We start from the raw sequence: 27,011 nt of genomic DNA, 5'->3' as shown, positions 1-27,011 counted from the left end.
GATCACATAGAAAATATCATCTTGTAGAGTCCACACATCATCTCCACATGTCAGAGTGTTCAATCACTTTATGTTCCCGACCCTCAACTCCACCTACCTGATGATGGTGGGGGATGGTGTGACCTTCCTGTGTGGAATCCCGGGGATACAGAGGACGGGGACATCTCTCTGGTGGGTTTCTGTAGCTGGATGTCTCCACCATGGTGTCCTGGTACAGATCTTTGTGTCCTTCTGGAAACTCCTCCATTACCTCATCCTCATCATCCTCCTCTTTTATCTCTTCTTTAATAACAAGTTTAAAATCACTCAGGTTTCCAATCTGAATATAGAATAAAAATTACATCAATGGTAACAATGCAGATAATGTACAGATCCTAATGATACTATCAGTGATTGTTCCTCATCTACCTGATCAGGATTTGAAATGCTGTAATCTTCTTGTGTGGAATGCAAAGGACGGGGACATCTCTCTGGTGGGTTTCTGTCATTAGTTGGCTCCATCATGCAGACATTGTGTCCTTCAGAAAGCTTCTTTATCGCCCCATCCTCCTCCTCTTTTATCTCTTCCTTAATCTCATCTCTCAGGTTTCCACTCTGAATATAGAATAAAAATGACATCAATGGTAACAATGCAGATAATGTACAGATCCGAATGATACTATTAGTGATTGTTCCTCATCTACCTGATGATGGTGAGGGATGGTGTGACCTTCCTGTGTGGAATCCCGGGAATACAGAGGACGGGGACATCTCTCTGGTGGGTTCCCATTACTGGATCCATCTGTAGGAAACACACACACTGACTGAATACATTGTTTCTATGTGTTTATCAGATGATGGGGGATCTAGGTGGAGCCTCCGTACTGCTCTCTCCTTTACAATAAAGTCTCCTCTTACCCGGTGATGTGAGGGGCGGCTGATTCTCCATCATGACGTCCTTGTAGAGATCCTTGTGTCCTTCTAAATACTCCCACTCCTCCATGGAGAAATAGACAGTGACATCCTGACACCTTATAGGAACCTGACACACACAATGATACAGTCACCATCCAGACACACCCCTTGTCTGTTACTGGATAATGTCCCAGAATTCCCAGAATCCTCCTCACCTCTCCTGTCAGCAGCTCCATCATCTTCTTGGTGACTTCTAGAATCTTCTCCATGTTGTGTCTCTCGGGTTTTAGGGAGTCACATGGAGGCACTGTGATGGTCATATGATCACCTGACTTCACAAGAGGAAATCTCTGTATTGGAGAACCAATAGGAATATCATGTTAGAATCCCAGAATCCTCCCCACCTCTCCGGTCAGGTCTGTGTTTTCTTAATATATATATATAATAAATGTGATGTCATGTGACCTCCCAGAATCCTCCTCACCTCTCCAGTCAGCAGGTAGATGATCTCCAGGGTGAGGTTTAGTATCCTCTCAGTCATGTGATTGCAGTCCTCCTCCATTATTTTTGGTCGTGTGATCTATAAAGGTTTCCCTGTAGAGCAAAAATTAAGAGTTAAGATTTATCTGGACTGTACTGCTTGTACAATATTAGGATGGGGGTGTATGGGAGATAATACAAGGGTTTCTATCATGCAAGAACGGTCCCCAGTGGGAAAAGAACGGCACCCAGAGGAAGATTCAGTTTAGGGTTTGCTATGGTTTTGGGTTCTGGGAGTTCCTTACCCTTTGTGCTGACGGATCATTAATTCCATTTCCCTATCCAGCTTTTTTCCTCCCAGACTGACTACTACTCTGTCCTCCCTGTAATATGTTCCCTCTACAACTCTTTCCACAATAGTGTCTTCTCTCCCTAAACTCTCATTCCTGGACCCATCTTCTCCTCCCCCAAAATACGCCCCTTCTTAACCAATGGCACCTCAAAGCAACTAATTCACGCCCAGCTTATCTCTCAATTTGACTCCTGTAACTCGCTTCCATTGGCCGACATCTACAGAGAATATCCCTTCTTCAGTCTGTAATGAGTGCTACCAGATTCATCCACCTTACTCAGTGTCTTCCTCCCCTGTCTACCAATCCCTCCACTGGCCTCCATTCAGTGTCCTTCACCCCTCTCTGCCAATCCCTCCACTGGCCTCCATTCAGTGTCCTACACCCCTGTTAGATTTTAAATTTAACAATTTTATGTGATAAATGTTTCTGAATCATTGGTTTAAACATGGTAGCTTTTGAGGACAAGGTCAGTTACAGGACGACACTACATCTGTCGTAGGCTTCATATATTTTTGGGAGATACGTCAAGAAAGTGGGTGGAGAGGTTACTTCAAAATACATAAGTGGGTGTTAACGTTCCTCACCAACCTTCTTTGGAAGCTAGTCAAATTATGCTTAGTTTAGCTTTTAAACCAGTATAAGAACACATGTGGGTTGTGTAGTTAGGAGGAAGCCTTAGGGTCACGACCCTACAGAGAAGATGGAGGTTGGAACAACCCAACCTGCTGGAAGGGACTCTATCCAGCAGAGAAGATGTACCATCTGTTTCCTCCTTCTGTAACTTTCTGAATTGCCACCCTGCCATGATGTTTTACCAGCTGTAACAATGTAAGCATTGACTGTCTAGCTGTCCTTATCTGTGGAAGAATAAACATCGTATAATGAAGGAAACCTAGGTCTGTATTTTGGGAACAACGCCTGGAGAAGGAGAGTTTTGACATATCGCATGACACGTGTTAGAGGAAAATGTCCCCTCTGTGTTCTGTCTCTCCCCCACATTTAACAACCCCTCTCTGCCCATACCTCCACTGGCCTCCATTCAGTGTCCTCCAACCCTAAGAACAACATACATAGCTCTGCTCTGAGATACATCCTCAACCTCGTCTCAATATATCTCCAAAAGCGTCCTCCCCGCTCCTCCCATGACCTCCTGCTCTTCATCCCTCTCATCACCTCATCCCATGCTCACCTCCTGGACTTCTCCAGAGCCTTTCCCATTCTCTTGAGCTCCCTACTCCAATCTATGTAAAAATAGGAAGAGGGCGGACATGACGGAGGTTACTGGATGTAAATAGAAAATAAGATCTTATTACCTCCTCTACTGCCAGTTCTAACAATGTCTCCTCCCTACTTCCTCCCGACTCACCTCTCACCCGGAACTTCCTGTCTGTACCATGACATCACTTCCGGTCGCTACCTGACATCACTTCCTGTCTGGGTAGACGTGAAAACACCATCTTGTGGAGCTCAGAGGAACTGCTTTCCCAAGACAGGTCTCGTAGTGTGAAAATGGTGTTTCATCCGATTAGTCGACCCATCAGAATCACGTAAGTGACGTTTCGTCGCCGCCATCTTGCTACACCCCACACTCCTCCACAGTAAGGATACACTAAGACAGGTGCAAGTGGACATCTTGTAACACCCACCGGAGTTTTGCATTTTACACTTATTTTTACAAGTCAACTGAGTTTATATAGTCAAATACAGTATTTAGAACTCCGTCTGACTGTTTAGATGTTGAATTTTGAAAGAAGCGTCAAACCTGCTGATCTCACAGGTTTGTTAATCGGACAGAAGTTTGTTGCTTTTAAAATTCAACATCTAAACATTCACACAGAGTTCTAAGTACTGTATTTTACTATAAAAACTCAGTTTACTGGTAAAAAAAAAAGTATAATATGCTAAACTCCGGTGGTTGTAACAAGATGTCCGCTTGCCCCCTTCTCAGCGGGGTGTAGCAAGATGGTGGTGACGAAACGTCACTTCCGTTACACATTCTGATGGGTTGCCTAATCTGACGAAACACCGGCCTTGTGCTGTTTTATGTATGTACTGTACACAGATCAGCCATAGCATTAAAGAGGGGGTTCTCCCATAAAAAATGTTTTAACCTTAGATTCCTGCTCATTTAGTCTAGGGGAATCGGCTATTTGTTTTAAAATCCGAGCATTACTTACCGTTGTAGAGGGCGATCTTCTCCGCCACTTCCGGATATGGGTCTTCGGGACTGGGCGTTCCTTCTTGATTGACAGTCTTCCGACGGTCGCATCCATCGCGTCACGAGTAGCCGAAAGAAGCCGAACGTCGGTGCGGCTCTATACTGCGCCTGCGCACCGACGTTCGGCTACTTTCGGAAAATCGTGACACGATGGATGCGACCGTCGGAAGCCTTTCGGAAGACCTGCCCAGTCCCGCAGCCCATACCCGGAAGTGGCGGAGAAGATCGCTCTCTAAAACGGTAAGTAATGCTCGGATTTTAAAACAAATAGCCGATTCCCCTAGACTAAATGAGCAGGAATCTAAGGGGAAAAAATGCATTATACCGGTGAACCTCCGCTTTAAGATCACTTTTTAGAAAAGTTAAAGGGACACTAAATGTTCCTGTTTAAAAAAAAACATGTTATACGTACTTTGCAGCTCGTTTTGCATACAGTGGCCCCGATTCTGGGGTGTCTCAGCGGCTGTCTTTGCTCCTCCCCACATCAGCTAACCCCCTTCATGGGAAGCTTTCTCTCAAGGGGGTAAGCTTGCGGGCGTGCTCCCGTGATACAGCCGGCGGCCATAGCTGCTGACTGTAACACATGGCCCCGTCATCGGCGTCATTGCATGTGAGTGACTGCGCTGCTATCAATCTAGCCAATCGACGGCCAGACTCCTAGGAGAAGAGGACAGAGGACGGGGACATCTCTCTGGTAGGTTTCTGTTACTAGGTGACTCCATTATAACCTTGTGTCCTTCTGAAAACTCTTCCATCACTCCATACTCCTCTTTATACTCTTTAACAATATTGAAAGCCCAGAGGTTTCCACTCTAAATATATAAATACATTTATTGTAACAAACACGCTTCTGTATAAAATAGAACCATCAGTGATTGTTTCTCACCCACCTGATGATGGTGGGGGATGGTGTGACCTTCCTGTGTGGAATCCCGAGAATACAGAGGACGGGGACATCTCTCTGGTGGGTTTCTGTATCTGGATGACTCCACCATGGTGTCCTTGTATAGATCTTTGTGTTCTTCTTGCTGTATTACTTACCTGTTACCTGTGCTGACCCAGCTTGTCTCACTCTGCTCCAGCCTGTTCCTGATCCTGTACCTGCCAGTACCCAGGGGTCACTGACTCATACCTGAACCACCGCCTCCAGCTGCTTCTACAGTCCAGTTCTTCCGGTGGATCATCTCTACTCATCTGTGCCAGCTACTACGGATCTTACAGGCACTCCTACCTCACTGTTCTCTTGCAACCACTTTTGCAACCCCAGTGGTTCCCAAGCCAGGGCTGTAAGAGAGGTCTCCTTCTACCATTAGGCTCTGATACAAGGTACGTGACAGTAAGAAAAAGATTGTCAAGATCAAGAAACAGTTTTCCTGTGATCAATTAATGCTGGGAGTCCTGTTCATTAAGGAAATTGTGGACCAGCTATAACGGAGATTAAATTACTTTTAGTGTATACCTTTTGCATCCTCCTATCCTGACCCTGCTATACCTGCACCTGTTGATCTTCCATTGCTAACCTCCGCCTGTCTGCTGATTACTCTCTTCCAGCTGTATTAATTACCGTACCTGTTACCCGTGCTGACCTGGCTTCTCTCCCTCTGCTCCAGCCTGTTCCTGATCCTGTCAGTACCCAGGGGTCACTGACTCATTCCTGAACCACCGCCTCCAGCTGCTTCTACAGTCCAGTCCTTCCGTTGGATCATCTCTACTCATCTGTGTCAGCTACTACGGATCTTACAGGCACTCCTACCTCACTGCGCTCTCGCAACCACTGTTGCAACCCCAGTGGTTCCCAAGCCAGGGCTGTAAGAGAGGTCTCCTTCTACCATTAGGCTGTGATACAAGGTACGTGACAGTAAGAAAAAGATTGTCAAGATCAAGAACCAGTTTTCCTGTGATCAATTAATGCTGGGAGTCCTGTTCATTAAGGAAATTGTGGACCAGCTATAACGGAGATTAAATTACTTTTAGTATATACCTTTTGCATCCTCCTATCCTGACCCGGCTTGCCCTGACCCTGCTATACCTGCACCTGTTGATCTTCCGTTGCTAACCTCCGCCTGTCTGCTGATTACTCTCTTCCAGCTGTATTACTTACCGTACCTGTTACCCGTGCTGACCTGGCTTCTCTCCCTCTGCTCCAGCCTGTTCCTGATCCTGTCAGTACCCAGGGTTCACTGACTCATTCCTGAACCACCGCCTCCAGCTGCTTCTACAGTCCAGTCCTTCCGTTGGATCATCTCTACTCATCTGTGTCAGCTACTACGGATCTTACAGGTACTCCTACCTCACTGCGCTCTCGCAACCACTGTTGCAACCCCAGTGGTTCCCGAGCCAGGGCTGTAAGAGAGGTCTCCTACCATAAGGCTCTGATACAAGGTATGTGACCATAGGCGTGCGCAAGGGGTGTGTCAGGTGAGAGCTGAAAAGATAAACAGCAAAATATCTTGTGGCTGGCGATTATGACGGTGTGGTGGAATTACAGGTGTATGGTTCTATGAACTTCTTATTGAAGTATTACTACACGTGACCTGAGATTTATGAGAAGGGTGAGGTTTGGCTGTTTCAACAAGTACAAGCCGGTAAAACAAAACACTACTAAGACAAGTTTTTGGATTTACATGTTTATCAGGTAAATATAAATGTTACATCTCAAAATTTCATATTTTCCACTTTTAGCCAGCGGGTGGCGCTCTCCAAGCATATAAAGCTGCCTGTGCAGGTTGAGGACTACTGCACAGAAATTGTTAGTCTTCTAATGTAGTCTGATCTCCCCTTCTCTCTCATCCATATCTAGAGTCCACCAGGATGTCTTCCTATGAAGCTTCTGCTGAAGATCAGGGGGGATCACACTACACTGCTAGAGGAACCCAACCAGCAGAAATATTTCCTCCTCTCATGCCGCGTACACACGATCATTTTTCGGCATTAAAAAAATATCGGGGCAGATACACGTACATCGGCGCATATTTGCATCGGGCGTAGCGTATCTAAGATACACTACGCCACCGTAACTTACTTTTTTTTTTTTCGAATCCTCAAAGAATGTGCGCCGTAAGTTAGGGCGGCGTAGTGTATCTTTGGCGGCGTAAGGGCATGCAATTCAAATCGATGTCATGGGGGCATGTTTTATGTAAATACGTCGCGACCCGACGTAAACGTTGGTTTTTTTTTTAACGCCACATGCGCCGTCCGTGGGGGTATCCCAGTGCGCATGCTCGAAATTAAACCGGAACAAGCCAATGTTTACGACGGTGACGTCATCCTACGTAAATCCCTATTCGCGAACGACTTACGCAAACGACGTAAAAAATTCAAAATTTGACGCGGGAACGACAGCCATACTTAACATTGAGTACGCCTCATATAGCAAGGGTAACTATACGCCGGAAAAAGCCAAACGCAAACAACGTAAAAAAATGCGCCGGCCGAACGTACGTTCGTGGATCGCCGTAACTAGCTAATTTGCATACTCGACGCGGAATTCGACGGAAACGCCACCTAGCGGCCGGCGGAAAAATGCACCTGAGATCGGACGGCGTACTAAGACGTACGCCTGTCGGATCGATCCCAGATGCCGTCGTATCTTGTTTTGTGGATACAAAACAAAGATACGACACAGGAAATTTGAAATTACGCGGCGTATCAATAGATACGCCGGCGTAATTCTTCTGTGGATCTGGCCCATTGTTTTTTAAAAAAATGTCATTTTAAATGATCGTGTGTGGGCTTCACATGATTTTTCAGGTTCTGAAAAACGACAAAAAAAAAAATTCGAACATGCTGCATTTTTTAACGTCGTTTTAAACTATGTCATTTTTCGGGTTGTAAAAAAAAGGTGTGTGGGCTAAAACGATGTTAAAAACCCGCGCATGCTCAGAAGCAAGTTATGAGACGGGAGCGCTCGTTCTGGTAAAACTACCGTTCATAATGGAGTAAGCACATTCATCACGCTGTAACAGACAGAAAAGCGCGAATCGTCTTTTACTAACTCAGCTAAAGCAGCCCAAAGGGTGGCGTCATCCAAATGGAACTTCCCCTTTATAGTGCCGTCGTACGTGTTGTACGTCACGCGCTAGATAATTTTTTAAAAACGATGGTGTGTGGGGCAACGTCGTTTTAATGATGAAGTTGGAAAAAACTTTTAGCTGGATTCAGGTAGGCGGGCGCAGCGTTAGGCAGGCGTAGCGTATGGCATTTACACTACGCCGCCGTAAGTCAGAGAGGCAAGTGCTGTATTCACAAAGCACTTGCCTCCTAAGTTACGGCGGCGTAGCGTGAATGGGCCGGCGTAAGCGCGCCTAATTCGAATGAGGATGTGGGGGGCGTGTTTTATGTAAATTACTTGTGACCCGACGTGATTGACGTGTTTTACAAACGGCGCAGGCGCCGTCCGTGTACATATCCCAGTGTGCATTGCTCCAAATTACGCCGCAAGGACGTATTGGTATCGACGTGGACGTATTGGTATCGACGTGAACGTAAATTACGTCCAGCCCTATTTTACGACGTAAAATTTTAACATTTCGACGTGGGAACGACGGCCATACTTAACATTGACTAGTCCAGCTATTTGATGGAATAACTTTACGCCGGAAAACGCCTTACGTAAACGGCGTATGTTTACTGCGACGGGCGCACGTACGTTCGTGAATCGGCGTATCAAGGCATTTACATATTCTACGCCGAACTCAATGGAAGCGCCACCTAGCGGCCAGCCTAAATATTGCACCCTAAGATACGACGGCGCAGGCTGTCGTATCTTAGCTAGGTTTAAGTGTATCTCAGTTTGAGAATACACTTAAACTTACGACGGCGCAGATTCAGAGTTACGTCGGCGTAAATCTTTCTGAATCTAGCGATTTGTTTTTTGGACATGCTGAAAAATGAGCGTGTGTACGTGGCATCAGTGTAAGCCAGACAGAACTTTATAAGGGAATAATAATCTTACTAAAGGGTTTCTTCCATGATAAAGATCGGAGGAGCGCTCAGCCACGTGTTTTCTGAAGTGTATATCAAGGTGAGCTTCTTCCCAGTGTGAGATCTCTGATGTACGGCAACATATGATCCATATAGAAGACATTTCCCACACTCAGGGCAGGAATACGGCTTCTCCCCCCGTGTGGGATCGTTCATGGTTACCAAGGTCTGATTTCTGAGACAAACACTTCATGCCCTCAGGACGGGAAATTGCCTTCTCCCCCGTGTGAGATCTTTGATGATGTACAAGGCTTGTCTTTTGCGTAAAACATTTTCCGCACTCAGGACAGGAATACGGCTTTTCACCCGTGTGAATTCTCCGATGTATTTTAAGATGGGAATTCTGCGAAAAACATTTCCCGCACTCAGGGCAGGCATATGCCTTCTCACCCGTGTGAGTTCTTTGATGGAGTAGAAGGCTTGCTTTTTGTGTAAAACATTTTCCACACTCAGGACAGCAATATGGCTTTTCACCCGTGTGAATCCTCAGATGGTTGTTAAGATGGTTCTTTTTGGAAAAGCATCTCCCGCACTCAGGGCAGGAAAACGGCTTCTCGCCTTTGCGGGATCTTTGATGCATAGCAAGGTCTGATTTCCGTGACAAACATTTCCTGCCCTCAGAACAGGAGTATGCTTTCTCACCCGTGGGAGGTCTTTGATGTTTTACAAGGCCAGATTTTTTTGTAAAACATTTTCCACACTCGGGACAGGAATACGGCTTTTCACCCGTGTGAGACATCCTATGTGAATTTAGATGGACCTTCTGTGAAAAACGTTTCCCGCAATCGGGGCAGGAATACGGCTTCTCACCTGTGTGAGTTTTTTGATGTTTTGCAAGGTTTGATTTTATCGCAAAACATTTGCCACACTCAGGGCAGGGATACGGCTTCTCCCCCGTGTGAGATCTTTGATGTAAAACAAAGTCATATCTTCGTGGAAAACTTTTCCCGCACTCGGGGCAGGCATATCTCTTCTCACCCGCGTGCAATTTCTGATGTTCAGAAAGATCAGAAATGTTCCCGTCTTGCTCTATGTGATCTCCTGTGATGTCCTCGTCTTCCATTTTCCAACCTGGAGATAAAGTGAGACAATCCTTTGAGGGTTTCTCCATGGCGTGTCCTGGAAAAATAGAAAAACATCATCAATAGATATGAGAGGGTTTGTTCACTTCCATCAAGATTCCATCTGGATCAGGTAGATATGAGCGAGGAGATGTTCTCTGTGGAGGTCCCAACCAGCTGAGACTCTTTCCCCCCATCAAAAAGCCTTTGGTCCTCCTCCCAGATCACTTCCATCGAGATTCCATCTGGATCAGGTAGATATGAGTGAGGAGATGTTCTCTGTGGAGGTTCCAACCAGCTGGGACTCTTCCCTGATCCCCTTGTGGCTACCCTGCATCTGCCAGCTTCCCTCCTGACGGCTTTAGGTGCTGCAGGGTGGCCACCGAGGGATCTGCTTGTACAATTAGCTGCTCCGACCCCTCTTTCAGTGCCTCCCACCCACCTAACTGATGTCCGGGCGCCCCCTCCCAGCAGTAGACATGTGCACTGCCCAAAAAAATAAAAAAAATGATTTTAGAATTTTCGGTTCTCCAAATTTTTCAGATTTCAGACTCCGATTTCCGTTTTTTAGTTTAATTTGTTTTTTCTTTTGTTTTTTGGGTCTGGGTAATTCGTTAGAATATCGAAATTTGTTATTTCGAATAAATAACAAAAAAAATTAAAAATTTGCAAATTCGAAATCGGAAATCTGAAAATTCGGAGAACCGAAAATTCTAAAATCCGAAATAACTAAACTAATAATAACTAACTATTAAATTATAGATATTGGAATTTCCTTTCAAAATTTGTCTGTTAGTGAATTTATCCGAAATAACGAATAACGCATTTAAAATTAATGGAACGTAACAAATTAATAATAATAAAATGTTTTTATTATATTATTAATTCATTACGTTCCATTCGTTTAGATGCGGCATTCATTATTTTGGATAAATTTGTACTCGTTGCGTTCACAAACAGCCAAATTTTAAAGGAAATCCCAATATCTATAATTTAATAATTAGTAATAGTTATTATTAGTTAATTATTTCCGATTTTTTGCAAATTTTCGGGTCTACTAATATTCAGATTTTCGTTCTTATTTTCAAATTTCCTCATTTTCGGATTTCGAAAAAAAAAGTGGAGGTTCACCCAAAAACTTAATTTTTAACATTAGATTGAGGCTCATTTTGTGAAGGTTAATCGGGTGTTTTTTTTTTTAAATCGAAGCAGTACTTACCGTTTTAGAGATAGATGTTCTCCGCCGCTTCCGGGTATGGGCTGCGGGACTGGGCTTTCCTATTTGATTGACAGGCTTACGACGGTCGCATACATCGCGTCACGATTTTCCGAAAGTAGTCTAACGTCGGTGCGCAGGCGCCGTATAGAGCCGTACCAACGTTCGGCTTCTTTCGGCTACTCGTGACTCGATGTATGCGACCGTCGGAAGCCTGTCAATCAAATAGGAACGCCCAGTCCCGCAGCCCATACCCGGAAGCGGCGGAGAAGATCTATCTCTAAAACGGTAAGTACTGCTTCGATTTAAAAAAAAAAACCCGATTCCCCTTCACAAAATGAGCCTCAATCTAATGTTAAAAATAGTTTTTCGGGTGAACTCCCGCTTTGAAGTTTGAATATTTCCGAATGAACAAATTTGTCGAGTTTAGTAGAAAAACGAATTCGGAAAGGAGTTAAAACATGTCTCTACCCAGCAGCTGCTGGCCCAGCTTTTCGACTTTCCCTGCTCCCCCTCCCACCAGCTGCAGCCGCTGCTGGGCGAGAGTTCGCTGTCAGGATGGAGAGCATGGAAGCTGGTAAACATGTTTCCTTCCCTTAAAGCGGGAGTTCACCCATTTGTAAAAAAAAATTTGTTCTCCCCTTAGCTTCCTGCTCGTTGTGTCTAGGGGAATCGGCTATTTGTATTAAAATATGAGCAGTACTTACCCGTTTTCGAGCTGCATCTTCTTCCGTCGCTTCCGGGTATGGGTCTTCGGGAGCGGGCGTTCCTTCTTGATTGACAGCCTTCCGAGAGGCTTCCGACGGTCGCATCCATCGCGTCACTCGTAGCCGAAAGAAGCCGAACGTCGGTGCGGCTCTATACTGCGCCTGCGCACCGACGTTCGGTTTCTTTCGGAAAATCGTGACGCGATGGATGCGACCGTCGGAAGCCTCTCGAAAGCCTGTCAATCAAGAAGGAACGCCCATTCCCGAAGCCCATACCCGGAAGCGACGGAGAGGATGCATCTCGTAAACGGGTAAGTACTGCACATATTTTAAAATAAATAGCCGATTCCCCTAGTAAAAACGAGCAGGAATCTAAGGGGGAAAAAGTGCCCTCTAAGGGTGAACCCCCGCTTTAATGTATGTAGTCAGCGATCGATAACAATTGCTTCTGTATTCATTCATCACTGAAGCATAGTAAACTGTATTAGTTATTGAAGCATAGTACCGAATTTGCCGGCATATAAGACGACCCCCTAATTTTCCTCAGTCGTGTGTACGAGGCCTCCGACAAATTGTGCAATGTGAATGAGGGATAAAGTGCAGCGCTAAATGAATGTATATACACAAGTAAGAAAACAATTAAAGTGACAGTGCAACACTATAATCTGGCCAATGACTGGCACTTGGGGCATCTACGTCTTAGTGGACGAAACGCGTTGGCTGTTACTTTGCACATTGGATAGTGAATCCTATCTACGGCGGTTTATTTTTCCAAGGGGCACAGCGAATCCTTTCCATGGTGGCTCTTCTTCATAAAGGCAGAACACCTATTTTCCATTGTTCATGAACTGTTTTGCACTCGAAGTCACTCTTCTTTCTTATTTTTTTAGATTTAGTCTGATGGACATTGTGATTTAATATTGCTTTGTTAATTTTTATATTATCAATTCTATATCACTACTATTTTATACATGTTACAGGTGCCAGATTACAGTGTTGCACTGTCACTTTAATTGTTTGTTACTTTTATATACATTTATTTAGCAAATTTAGCAGGGATTTTTGAAGTTATGTTGTGTTTATTTGTTTATTTTTTTTGTGAAACTAGCGATTTGATAAACATTTGGGCAAATATCACGGGACCTTAAAAATCAGTAGCACCTTTTATTATTCTACTGGTCACGTGCTTTCAGAAAATGTACGCTTTGGGGGGTCTTTTACAAACTCTGAAAGTTGAAAGGGAAAAAATTGCAAAAATGATGCGGCCACCTGAGATTAAAAAGTGGGGCGCCGGGCCTGGCAGCGGAAGGGGTAATAGAGTTTTATGGTAATATTAAGCTATAAATCTGCTGGAAGAAGAGAGACCAACCTAAGAAAGGCTCAATCTGTGTTATCTTATCTGTGCTACTGTAACTAGGAGTGACACAACCTAATACTGCCAGCTGAACCCCAGGATGGGTCTCAGTACAGCAGTACAGGGAGGGGACCATTATCAACCTATCACTGGCTGATATCACTCAGATCCCGCCCTACTCTGGACCAATCAGTGAGCAGTAACAGAGCAGAGATAAGAGAAGAATATATTATGGGTCACCTGTGCTGATCTCTGTAGGAGTGTCCTCCTCTATGAAAGTCCTCGTCATTCCAGCCTCCTCCATATATTGCTGATCATCCCTCACATACGTCTCTTCTACGTCACACTCAGTTTTCATGATCATCCGATCTTCACCCTAAACCAACAGAATGGCAGAAAATAACATCTGTAACATAGAAGTATTTATGATGTGAGATCACATAGAAAATATCATCTTGTAGAGTCCACACATCATCTCCACATGTCAGAGTGTTCAATCACTTTATGTTCCCGACCCTCAACTCCACCTACCTGATGATGGTGGGGGATGGTGTGACCTTCCTGTGTGGAATCCCGGGAATACAGAGGACGGGGACATCTCTCTGGGGGGTTCCTGGTATTAGGTGGCTCCATCATATCCTTGTGTCCTTCAGAAAGCTCCTCCATCACTCCATACTCCTCATCCTCCTCTTTATACTCTTCTTTAACAATATTGAAATCCCAGAGGTTTCCACTCTAAATATATAAATACATTTATTGTAACAAACACACTTCTGTATAAAATAGAACCATCAGTGATTGTTTCTCATTTACCTGATGATGGTGGGGGATGGTGTGACCTTCCTGTGTGGAATCCCGGGAATACAGAGGACGGGGACATTTCTCTGGTGGGTTTTTGTAGCTGGATGACTCCACCATGGTGTTCTGGTACAGATCTTTGTGTTCTTTTGGAAACTCCTCCATCACCCCATCCTCATCATCCTCCTCTTTTATCTCTTCTTTAACCTCCAATTTAGAATCGCTCAGGTTTCCACTCTGAATATAGAATAAAAATGACATCAATGGTAACAATGCAGATAATGTACAGATCCTAATGATACTATCAGTGATTGTTCCTCATCTACCTGATGATGGCGGGGGATGGTGTGACCTTCCTGTGGTGAATCCCGGGAATACAGAGGACGGGGGCATCTCTCTGGTGGGTTCCTGGTATTAAGCGGCTCCATCATATCCTTGTGTCCTTCTGAAGGTTCCTCCATCACTCCATACTCTTCTTCTTCATACTCTTTTTGAATGCAAATATTTATATCCTTGATGTCTTCACCCTAAACCAAGAAAGTGATAGAAAATATCTTGTAGGATCTATACATTGTCTTCATGAGTAAATTTCATATCCTAGATGCTCAGTCCCACCTACCTGATCTTCCTTTGTAAAAATCTGGGAATACAGAGGACGGGGACATCTCTCTGGTGGGTTCCCATTACTGGATCCATCTGTAGGAAACACACACACTGACTGAATACATTGTTTCTATGTGTTTATCAGATGATGGGGGATCTAGGTGGAGCCTCCGTACTGCTCTCTCCTTTACAATAAAGTCTCCTCTTACCCGGTGATGTGAGGGGCGGCTGATTCTCCATCATGACGTCCTTGTAGAGATCCTTGTGTCCTTCTAAATACTCCCACTCCTTCATGGAGAAATAGACAGTGACATCCTGACACCTTATAGGAACCTGACACACACAATGATACAGTCACCATCCAGACACACCCCTTGTCTGTTACTGGATAATGTCCCAGAATCCTCCTCACCTCTCCTGTCAGCAGCTCCATCATCTTCTTGGTGACTTCTAGAATCTTCTCCATGTTGTGTCTCTCGGGTTTTAGGGAGTCACATGGAGGCACTGTGATGGTCATGTGATCACCTGACTTCACAAGAGGAAATCTCTGTATTGGGGAACCAATAGGAATATCATGTTAGAATCCCAGAATCCTCCTCACCTCTCCGGTCAGGTCTGTGTTTTATTAATAGAGATAAGAGTGATGTCATGTGACCTCCCAGAATCCTCCTCACCTCTCCGGTCAGGTCTGTGTTTTATTAATAGAGATAAGTGTGATGTCATGTGACCTCCCAGAATCCTCCTCACCTCTCCGGTCAGGTCTGTGTTTTATTAATAGAGATAAGAGTGATGTTATGTGACCTCCCAGAATCCTCCTCACCTCTCCGGTCAGCAGGTAGATGATCTCCAGGGTGAGGTTTAGTATCCTCTCAGTCATGTGACTCCGGTCCTTCTCCATCCTCATTGGTGCTGTGATCTATACAGGTTTCCTGTAGACCAATAATTGATAAGAGAGAATGATCTGGACTGTACTGGTTGTACAATATTAGGATGGGGTTGTATGGGGGGTAATATGAGGGTTTCTATCATGGAAGAACGATCCCCCGTGGCATTACACACAGAGGGACATTCAGTTTAGGATTTGCTATGGTTTTGGGGTCTGGGAGCCCCTTACCATTTGGCCTGTCTGATCAGAAATTCCATTTTATATGTAAATTCTATTTTGTGTTGAGTGGTTTATTTTTGCTTAGTTTTTAAATTTGCTGTCAAAGCTCATAAAGACCCTCTTTAAGTCTTTCAGAAAATCAGAAATCAATTTCTAACAGATGAAGTGACAAACCCTCCTCCATGTCATATTGCTATAAATTTAGAGCAACCTTTGGGGGTCGGCAATCTTGCAATGTAAAATTGTATCCAAAGTCGTACACACGGTCCGACTTTCCAATGGGAAAACCTCCATTCAGTGCCCTTCACCCCTCTCTGCCAATTCCTCCACTGGCCTCCATTCAGTGCCCTCCACCCCTCTCTGCCAATCCTTCCACTGGCCCCCATTCAGTGCCCTCCACCCCTCTCTGCCAATCCCTCCACTGGCCCCCATTCAGTGTCCTCCACCCCTCTCTGCCAATCCCTCCACTGGCCCCCATTCAGTGTCCTCCACCCCTCTCTGCCAATCCCTCCACTGGCCTCCATTCAGTGTCCTCCACCCCTCTCTGCCAATCCCTCCACTGGATTCCACTCACCTTATTACAATTCAAAACACTAAGCCATCCATAGCTCTGCCCTGAGCTACATCACCAACTTCGTCTCAACAGATCACCCAACCCATCCTCTCTGCTCCTCCCATGACCTCCTGTTCTCGATCTCCCTCGTCATCACCTCCTCCCACGCTCACCTCCGGGAATTCTCCAGGACCTCTCCCATTCTCTCGATCTCCCTACCTCGACCTGTGTAAATAGAAAATGTGATCTTATTACCTCCTCTGCTGCCAGTTCCTGCAATGTCTTCTCTCTACTTCCTCCCGACTCACCTCTCAGACTTCCTATTTATATCTGAAATCACTTCCTGCCTGGACCTGACATCACTTCCTATCTATGTAGAAGTGAGATCACCACCTTGTGGAGCTCAGAGGAACTGCAGCCCCAAGAAGCGTCTCGTAGTTGTGCCGTTTTATCCATTTACAAATACTCCTCGTTTAACGATCACTTGGACATACGACCAGCTCTCCCCACCCCAACGACTCGCTATACATCATTGTATAATACAGTACAGTACAGAATTTCCGTTTGTGTTCTGTAGTTATGCAAATTAAAACAACGCTATTAAGCTGGAATTTTGTGTTTAGACCTTTTTTTTATAATACAATATAGTAGTTAAGAATGCTTACTTGTGTTGGCTCCTCGTTTAATGACCAACTCGTTTAACGACCTGGTCGGTGGAACGGAACCTGGACGTTAAGTGAGGAGTACCTGTACTGTACACCGATCAACCATAACATTATATTGGAAGTCAATGCTAGACATGTGCACAGCAATAATTTTCGTTTATTTCTGTTTAGTTTCTGTTCGTTTATCGTGATTCGTAAAGATTCGTAATTTCGTAAGACGTTAGTTATCGTATTCGTACTCTTTAGTATTTTCGTAACACTTTTTTTTCCGTTTCGTTTTTTTTCTGTTAGTTTATTTTTCGTTGAATCGAGATTAGTATTTTCGTTATATTTTGTATTCTGCCGCGTTCGTATTTTTAAAATGATTTTATTCGTTCCTTCGTTTTTACGTTGGTTTAATTTTCGTTGTTTTGCTATTCGTATTTACATTATATTTTCCATCATGCCGCGTTCGTATTTTCGCAAGAAATATATCTTCGTTGCTTTATGATCATTCGTATTTTCGTGTCTAATTTCCTTTGATTGTAAAAACGTACTTTTGTAGATTTTATTGCATTCGTAATTCTGTTAGAATACATTTTACGTTTATTCCACACACTACTCGTCGTAATTTTGTAATTCGTACTTTACTGTGATTGACTTGACTGTCTTAGTTAGCACACACACCCTGTCTAGAATGAAGTCTGACGTAGAAGAAAACTAAAATATGTCAGATATTACAAATACAAATCTAGAAATTAGATGCACTGCAGTCTAACACAGAAAAAGACACAAGGAGCCAGGAGGTAATGAGTAGATATGTGCATTCCCGTTCGTACGAATGTTATTTTCGTAAGAAAATGTTCATTTTCGTACCCGCAGAATAATGTGTACATACGAAAAAATGTAAGCACCAAAATACGAAAACGATGGGATTACGAATGAGTCGCATAACGAACAACCGCAAATACGAACGAAAAATACGACAAAACGAAAACGGCAAAAGAACGAATATGACATCTATAACAAAAGACTTGCATTCTGTATTTTGTTTGAATCCTTGTTCTGTTCGTATTTTGATTTTCAGTCGTATGTTCATATGACATCTAACAAAAGATTTTCATTCTGTATTTTGTTTGATTCCCTTTTCTGTTTGTATGTTCATATGACATCTTATAACAAAAGATTTGTATTCTGTATTCCTTTTTTCTGTTCGTAATTTGGTTTCAAAATACAGAATACAAATCTTTTGTTATAGATGTAATTTTCGTTTTTTTGAATGGGCAGTGAGTGTAGTTAGTTAGTGAAGCAGCTTCTCTTTTGTGAGTAGTACAGTAGTACAGTAAAGCCAAATAAACTTTTCTGTGGATTTTCGTCTGAAGGGAGATCAGTTGGCCAGACTTTTGAACCCAAAAATGGTTTTCTGATGGAGTTTAAAAACGAACAAACGTTCGGTAAAACGATAGTTTTTATGTTTGTTGTTAAAAAAGTCTGACCAAGTGTATGGGGCTTAACAATAGTTAATATGGATGAGCCGCGTGTTGAAAGTTCCGCGAATCCCGCGATATATTTACGAAAGTACAAAATGACGAAAATTCACGAAAATTATTGTCTAACAAGTAACGAACATGAATTAAACAGAATAACGAACCATCCCGCATGTACGAAAATAAAACGGTAACCAAAATACCAAACGATCGGAATACGAAAAAATCGCGTCGTACGAAAAACGAACGGGAACAAACAGGAAAACGGGCGTCTTACGAAAAACGAACGGGAACGATCCTACGGAACGATACGAAACGGAACAAAAAAAAAACAAAATTTTTCTGTGCACATGTCTAGTAATGAGAAAGAAGCTCATTGGGGGAAGGAAAAAAACTTTTCAGAGGAAAGGGACAGCGCTCAGTGGCTATTGGTCAATGTCCAGAAATATTTCAGTACTAACGAAAGCTAATTTACATTATTTCGTATTTTCGTTGTTTTCATTTCCGTTTTTCGTAAATTATTTTTCATTAGTTTTGATTTTCGTTTTTTATTCTTTGTTCGGCATTTCGGTTGTTTTCTTTTCGGTCTTCGAATATTAGTAAGTTTGCATTTTCGTTCATTTTGTTTTTCGTAATAATTTTTTTTTTTTGGGTTCGGTATTTTCGTTGTTTCTATGTTTTCTTTTCTTTCTTCTTTCGTATCTTCGTTGTTTTCCATATTCGTTATTTTGAAAATATCGTTATTCGTTATTAATTGCGCTAAACCGTTAACGAATCAACTAAAATAACGAAAATTGACGGAAAACGTATTCGTAATTAAAAAAATTGCACATGTCTAGTCAATGCTAAAACTAAAATCCCTGCATCTATAGACACCCATGGATCTAACATTAACCTATCTAGCCCTGTAAAGAAAAAAAAAAGTATACATACATTTTTTGAAGCCGATGCGACCCGATCTCCAGGATTGGAAGCTCTACAGAAGACACGGCCAACAACGGCTGTGAAATGAATGGGGAGGTGACTTCACCCATAGTTGCTATGGGGCTTCCATTGTCGGATGTGTCCTCTGCACCCAATCCCACACTGAAACTATCCCCTATTTTGTAGACGCTATAAATTTTGCGCAAATCAATCAATAAACGCTTATTGCGATTTTTTTTTACCAAAAAAATGTAGAAGAATACGTATCGGCCTAAACTGAGGCAAAACTATTTTTTTATATCTTTTTTGGGGGATATTTATTATAGCAAAAATAATAATATTTAATAATATCTATTTTTGTTTATAGCGCAAAAAAATAAAATCCGCAGAGGTGATCAAATACCACCAAAATAAACTTGTGGGAAAAAAAGGACGCCAATTTTGTTTCGGAATAACGGCTTCTCACCTGTGTGAGATTATTGACGTTTGACAAGTTCTGATTTGATTCCCATGTGTAGCATATCTAGTGTTTAGTAAGATTGGACTTTCATGAAGAGCATTTTCTACACTAAGAAGCTACAGTATGCATCTACTCACCTGTGTGAGACCTACAGTGTTTGTTAAACTCGTACTTGTGTTGACTCAACTACAAGACCATCAACTTTTTCTCCAGCGACATACAGGGCTTATACGATATATCCCTTGACTAGATTCAGATCATTTAAATCAATGAATAAACTCACATGTTGAGGAAGTCAGACGAAGAAAGCCTTTCGAATGTTCAGGACACTAATACACCTTGAGGGTGGTGTGGGTTCTCTGATCTTTGCAAAGATGGGACTTCTACGAAAATCAATTCCCACACTCAGGCCTCGTACACATGACCGAGGAGCTCGTCGTAAATAAAACATCATTTTCCACAACCAGTTCCTTGTCAGGCTTGTCGAGAAACTTGACAAGCTTTCTTTGCGTACACACTGTCAAGACCAAATCTCGTCGTTCTCAAACGCGGTGACGTACGACGGCACTATAAAGGGGAAGTTCGATTCCGCTGGCACAACCCTTGGGGCTGCTTTTGCTAATCTCATGTTACTGCGTGTTAAGTAAAAGTTTGGTAAGAGACGATTTGCGCTTTTCAGTCTGTTACAGCGCGACAAATGTGCCATCTCCATTACAAACGCTACGTTTACCGAAGGTGCGCTCCCGTCTCATACTTTATTCTGAACATGCGCGGGTTTCTAAGCATACACACAAACGTGTTTCTCGTCAAAAACCGGCCCGACCAGAAACACGACGAGGAAATTGAGACTCCCGACGAGGAAAAAGAGAACTTGTTCTCTTTTTTTTTCTTGTCGAGTTCCTCAACAGTTTTCTCGATGAAAAACATACACACGACCGTTTTCCTCGGCAAAAAAGCTCTGCCACCAAGTTTCTTGATGGATTCTGTCGAGGAAAACGGTCGTGTGTACGAGGCCTCAGGACAGGAATACGGCTTTTCACCTGTGTGAGATTATTGATGTTTGACAAGTTCTCATTTTTGTGGATACAGTGAAAGTGACCTCCCCCTCATATAAGGATAGAGAGTTGTCCCTTTCGGAAAAAAATAATGGCACGCTCCACAAGAAGTGTCTCAACCACCTGGGCAGCCACCTCAATGAAGTCAATATGAAAGGTGGCAACGTGGTCATCCATACAAACCTTTTTTTCTCATTATCGCATAGATCCGTCATTATTGATAACTGTTAATTTGGGGAAAAGGGATAGCCGGAGGCCATAATTAACCCTATGTTGTTTGCGCATTATCCCACCCTGGTTGGCTAGTTGGGAAAGAAACAGTAGTAGGCTGACATGGAGCAGTCAGGAAAACGGAAAATTGAATATCAAATACTTACCGCAATTTTCCTTTCCTGACGTGCTCCATGTCAGCACAGACTCCCACGTAGGTGCGGAAATCTAGATATGGAACGCCGGCCTGAAGGAGGGAGTCAAATTTATGAGGTAGGTCCTGCAGGTGGGGGTATGGGCGTGTTCTATTTATCCCTTGCATCGATTTCAGACAGTTTAACTAGAAAAATAAACTCACATGTTGAGGAAGTCCGACAAGGAAAGCCTTTAGAATGTTCAGTACAACAATTCAACTTGAGGGCTGTGTCGGTTCTTTGATGTTTCAGAAGATAGGACTTTGTTAAAATGGTACTTGTTCTGACTCAACTGCAAGACTAAAAACGTTATCTCCAGCGACATATAGGGATTATACGACCTGGTGTTCTATTTATCCCTTACATCGATTCAGTTTAACTCGATGAATAAACTCACATGTTGAGGAAGTCAGACGAGGAAAGCCTTTTGAATGTTACGTTTAATGGAGGATACTCATAGGCAGAAAAACTATACAGTTTCTCACAAAAGTGAGTACACCCCTCACATTTTTGTAGATATTTTCTTCTATTTTTTTAATGTGAAAACACTGAAGAAATTACACTTTGCTACAATGTAAAGTAGTGAGTGTACAGCTTGTATAAGGCCCCTTTCACACATGCGGATCTATAATAGGAAGTCCCGTCTCCTGGGCTGCCATTGGACGACTCCTCTGTCTATCATAGGAGGCGAGAGAAATTGTATTAAAGAGGCTGCTGTATAAACAGAAGATTCTCCTGTATGTAATCTGTTGGCGCTCACCCCCCCCCCCTCCTTCCGAGGTTGCAGATGGACATCGATCAGGCTGCATTCAAGGCAATGGAGAGGCTGCATTCAAGGCAATGGAGAGGCTACAGATGGACACTGATTAGGCTGCATTGATGGGCAATGAACCTTATTTTGCTTCATAGTTTTTTATTGACATTTTTTTTCCCTGAAAATTCCCATCTAAAGTGAAGGGGGCAGATCCACATACATCTGCGTGGGCGCAGCGTATGTGAGATACGCTACGTCGCTGTAACTTACTTTGGTATTCTTTGAATCCTGAAAGAATTTGCGCCGTAAGTTACGGCGGCGTAGTGTATCTCTCGCAGCGTAAGGGCGCGGAATTCAAATGCGGCGAGTAGGGGGCGTGTTTCATTTAAATGAAGCGCGTCCCCGCGCCGAACGAACTGCGCATGCCCCGTCCGTCAAAACTCCCAGGGTGCATTGCTCCAAATGACGTCGCAAGGACGTCATTGTTTTCAACGTGAACGTAAATGGCGTCCAGCCCCATTCACGGACGACTTACGCAAACGACGTAACATTTTCAAAATTATACGCGGGAACGATGGCCATACTTAACATTGAGTACGCCACCAGATAGCAGCTTTAACTATATGCCGGAAAAAGCTGAACGGAAACGACGTAAAAGAATGCGACGGCTGCTCGTACGTTCGTGGATCGTCGGAAATAGATAATTTGCATACTCGACACGGAATACAACGGAAACGCCACCCAGCGGCCGCCGGAAAATTGCATCCTAGATCCGACGGTGTACGTCTGTCGGATCTAACACAGATGCCGTTGTATCTTGTTTGGTGGATACCAAAACAAAGATACGACGCGCAAAATTTGAAATTACGCGGCGTATCAACAGATACGTTGGCGTAATTTCTTTGAGGATCTGCCCCAAGGTGTGTGTTATACGCCGATAAATCCGGTATATCCAAATAACACGCTAACGCTCATCTTTTCACCACAGACAGCCACAAAGGCAAGAGAATTCCTGTTGGGCCGTGTATTAGTGCTTGAACGAACACACTTAGACCAAATTTTAATGGTTCAAAGAATGTCAGGCAAAATGATCGGCCCTTACGCATGTTCACTTCATCAAATCTGGCCCTCTTTGAAAAAAATTCGGACACCCCTGTTCTAGAGCAATGATAACCAAATTATGGACACGTGTAATCGTGTAATACTACAGCACCTGAATGAAAAACACTTCCCGCTCTGAGGACAGGAATACGGCTTCTCACCCGTGTGAGATCTTTGATGTTTAACAAGGTCTGATTTCTGTAAAAAAAAATCTGCACTCAGGGCAGGAATATGGATTTTCACACGCGTGAATTCTTCGTATTTTAAGATGGGAATTCCGTTAAAAACATTTCCCGCACTCAGGAATACGCCTTCTCACCCGCGTGAGTTGTTTGATGTTGTAGAAGGCCGGCTTTTTGCGTAAACGTTTTCCCACACTCAGAACAGGTGTATGGCTTTTCACCCGTGTGAGTTCTCTGATGTGTATTGAGATGGTGCTTCTGTGCAAAACATTTCCCGCACTCAGGGCAGGAATATGTATTCTCGCCCGTGTGAGTTTTTTTATGTTGGAGAAGGCTTGATTTTTGTGTAAAACATTTTCCACACTCAGGGCAGGGATACGGCCTTTCACCCGTGTGAATTCTCCGATGTATCGTCAGATGGGAATTCTGCGAGAAACATTTCCCGCACTCAGGGCAGGAATACGCCTTCTCACCCGTGTGAGATCTCTGATGTTGTATAAGGCTTGCTTTCTGTGTAAAACATTTACCGCACTCGGGGCAGGAAAATGGCTTTTCACCCGTGTGAACTCTCCGATGTACTTTAAGATGGGAATTCTGTGAAAAACGTTTCCCGCAGTCGGGGCAGCAATACGCCTTCTCCCCCGTGTGAGTTGTTTGATGTTGTAGAAGGCTTGCTTTTTGTGTAAAACTTTTTCCGCACTCAGGGCAGGAAAATGCCTTCTCACGCGTGTGAGTTGTTCGATGTTGTATTATGGTTGCTTTTTGTGTAAAACATTTTCCACACTCAGGACAGGAATATGGTTTTTCACCTGTGTGAGTCCTTTGATGTGTACTAAGATGGTTCTTTTTTGAAAAACATTTCCCGCACTCAAGGCAGGAATACGCCTTCTCATGCGTATGAGTTATTTGATGTTTTACAAGCTCTGATTTTTTGGTAAAACATTTTCCGCACTCAGGACAGGAATACGGCTTCTCCCCCGTGTGAGTTCTTTGATGTAAAACAAAGTCAGATCTTCGCGGAAAACACTTCCCGCACTCAGAGCAAGTGTGTATCTTCTCATCGGTGGGCAATCTCTGGTGTTCAGAAGGACGGGACGTTGGGGAAAAACATTTCCCAGATTCCTCCATGTGATCTCCTGTGATGTCCTCATCTTCCATTATACAACCTGGAGATAAAGTGAGACGATCCTTTGAGGGTTTCTCCATGGCGTGTCCTGGAAAAATAGAAAAACATCATCAATATATCTGAGAGGGTTAGTTCACTTCCATCAAGATTCCATCTGGATCAGGTAGATAGGAGTGAGAAGATGTTCTCTGTGGAGGTCCCAACCAGCTGGGACTCTTCCCCCCATCAAAGAACCTTTGGTCCTCCTCCCAGATCACTTCTACATTTACACAGCCTTGTCAGAAGAGCAGGAACCAATGGGGACTGGGAGGGGCGTGCTCTTTACGCAACCACAAGCCTAGGCACTGGGTCATGTGATCTCGATAAACAAGAGGGTCAAAGTCTCAATCTGTGTTATCATATCTGTGCTACTGTAACTAGGAGTGACACACAACCTAATACTGCCAGCTGAACCCCAGGGCGGGTATCAGTACAGGGAGGGGACCATTTTCAACCTATTATTGGCTGATATCACTCAGCTCCCCGCCCTACTCTGGACCAATCAGTGAGCAGTAACAGAGCAGAGATAAGAGAAGAATATATTATGGGTCACCTGTGCTGATCTCTGTAGGACTGTCCTCCTCTATGAATGTCCTCGTCATTCCATCCTCCTCCGTATATTGCTGATCATCCCTCACATACGTCTTTTCTACGTCACACTCAACTTTCACGTTCATCAGATCTTCACCCTAAACCAACAGAATGGCAGAAAATAACATCTGTAACATGGAAGTATTTCTGATGTGAGATCACATAGAAAATATCATCTTGTAGAGTCCACACATCGTCTCCACATGTCAGAGTGTTCAATCACTTTATGTTCCCGACCCTCAACTCCACCTACCTGATGATGGTGGGGGATGGTGTGACCTTCCTGTGTGGAATACAGAGGACGGGGACATCTCTCTGTTTTTTTTTTACTAGGTGGCTTCATCATATTCTTGTATCCATCAGAAAACGCCTCCATCACTCCATACTCCTCATCCTTCTCTATAAACTCTTCTTTAACGACAATATTATAATCCCCAAGTTTTTCACTCTGATTAAAAAAAAACATTTATTGTAACATATAGGCTTGTATTTAACTCATAACTACCAATAAATGATAATCATCGACCTGAACTTCTTGAGGGATGGTGTGACCTTCCTGTGTGGAATCCCGGGAATACAGAGGACGGGGACATCTCTCTGGTGGGTTCCTGTAGCTGGATGACTCCTCCATGGTGTCCTGGTACAGATCTTTGTGTTCTTCCTCCATCACCCCATCCTCATCATCCTCCTCTTTTATCTCTTCTTTAACATCACCTTTAGAATCTCTCAGGTTTCCACTCTGAATATAGAATAAAAATGACATCAATGGTAACAATGCAGATAATGTACAGATCCTAATGATACTATCAGTGATTGTTCCTCATCTACCTGATGATGGTGGGGGATGGTGTGACCTTCCTGTGTGGAATCCCGGGAATACAGAGGACAGGGACATCTCTCTGGTGGGTTCCCATTACTGGATCCATCTGTAGGAAACACACACACTGACTGAATACATTGTTTCTATGTGTTTATCAGATGATGGGGGATCTAGGTGGAGCCTCCGTACTGCTCTCTCCTTTACAATAAAGTCTCCTCTTACCCGGTGATGTGAGGGGCGGCTGATTCTCCATCATGACGTCCTTGTAGAGATCCTTGTGTCCTTCTAAATACTCCCACTCCTCCATGGAGAATTTCCCAGAATTCGCATCACTGCTCAGCTCTCCAGTCAGAAGCTCAGTGATCTTGATGGTGACTTCTAGAATCTTCTCCATGTTGTGTCTCTCGGGTTTTAGGGAGTCACATGGAGGCACTGTGATGGTCATATGATCACCGGACTTCACAAGAGGAAATCTCTGTATTGGAGAACCAATAGGAATATCATGTTAGAATCCCAGAATCCTCCTCACCTCTCCGGTCAGGTCTGTGTTTTATTAATAGAGATAAGAGTGATGTCATGTGACCTCCCAGAATCCTCCTCACCTCTCCGGTCAGGTCTGTGTATTATTAATAGAGATAAGATTGATGTCATGTGACCTCCCAGAATCCTCCTCACCTCTCCGGTCAGCAGGTAGATGATCTCCAAGGTGAAGTTTAGTATCCTCTCAGTCATGTGACTCCGGTCCTCCTCCATCCTCATTGTTGTGGTCAGGTGATCTATGTGGGGTTTTCTGTAGACGGATAGCGGAGAATTATCTGGACTGTATTGGTTGTACAATATTAGGATGGCGATATAAGTAGATAATAAGTGAGCTGCCCCCAGTGGGAATTGGCACATGTAGATTGGGTTACTTTGTGTTTCTTGCACCCTACAAACCTTTGCCCTGCCTGTCTTGTACTTGGACTCATCCAATCCAATAATCCAAATATTAATAACAGAAACTTATCTGGACTGTACAATATTAGGATGGGGATGTATGGGGGATAATATGAGGGTTTCGATCATGGAAGAACGATCCCCGTGGTATTACACACAGAGA

The 27,011-nt window shown here is 43.6% G+C and overlaps 2 protein-coding genes and 1 long non-coding RNA gene across 3 annotated transcripts; all 3 read right to left on the bottom strand.

Moving 5' to 3' along the window:
• Positions 1 to 1,222: 1,222 nt before the first annotated feature.
• On the bottom strand, positions 1,223 to 3,092 carry LOC120909686. The gene is made up of 3 exons (XR_005741348.1): positions 3,041 to 3,092; positions 1,379 to 1,488; positions 1,223 to 1,244 (listed from the first exon to the last, which is right to left on the bottom strand). It is a non-coding gene; the product is annotated as an uncharacterized LOC120909686 (long non-coding RNA).
• Positions 3,093 to 8,821: 5,729 nt separating this feature from the next.
• On the bottom strand, positions 8,822 to 13,803 carry LOC120909634 (oocyte zinc finger protein XlCOF6.1-like). Its single transcript, XM_040321392.1, has 3 exons — positions 13,798 to 13,803; positions 13,507 to 13,642; positions 8,822 to 10,047 (listed from the first exon to the last, which is right to left on the bottom strand). Exons 2-3 carry the CDS (start codon positions 13,628 to 13,630, stop codon positions 9,041 to 9,043), a joined length of 1,131 nt encoding a protein of 376 aa, XP_040177326.1. The 5' UTR covers positions 13,631 to 13,642; positions 13,798 to 13,803; the 3' UTR covers positions 8,822 to 9,040.
• A 9,338-nt stretch (positions 13,804 to 23,141) lies between these two features.
• LOC120909637 (gastrula zinc finger protein XlCGF17.1-like) lies at positions 23,142 to 24,915 on the bottom strand. The gene has a single exon (XM_040321400.1). It carries the CDS (start codon positions 24,540 to 24,542, stop codon positions 23,454 to 23,456), a length of 1,089 nt encoding a protein of 362 aa, XP_040177334.1. The 5' UTR covers positions 24,543 to 24,915; the 3' UTR covers positions 23,142 to 23,453.
• Positions 24,916 to 27,011: the final 2,096 nt, after the last annotated feature.

Source organism: Rana temporaria, chromosome 8, assembly GCF_905171775.1.
Source record: "Rana temporaria chromosome 8, aRanTem1.1, whole genome shotgun sequence".
Taxonomy (NCBI): Eukaryota; Metazoa; Chordata; class Amphibia; order Anura; family Ranidae; genus Rana; species Rana temporaria.
This window is presented reverse-complemented; position numbering and strand designations above follow the sequence as displayed.

Coding starts and splice junctions, on each gene's coding strand:
- LOC120909634 (XM_040321392.1), bottom strand. CDS start 13,630: ATGATCATGAAAACTGAGTGTGACGTAGAAGAGACGTATGTGAGGGAT. Junction 10,048..13,506: donor TCCTACAGAGATCAGCACAG/GTGACCCATAAT, acceptor CTATTTTTCCAG/GACACGCCATGGAGAAACCC.
- LOC120909637 (XM_040321400.1), bottom strand. CDS start 24,542: ATGGAGAAACCCTCAAAGGATCGTCTCACTTTATCTCCAGGTTGTATA.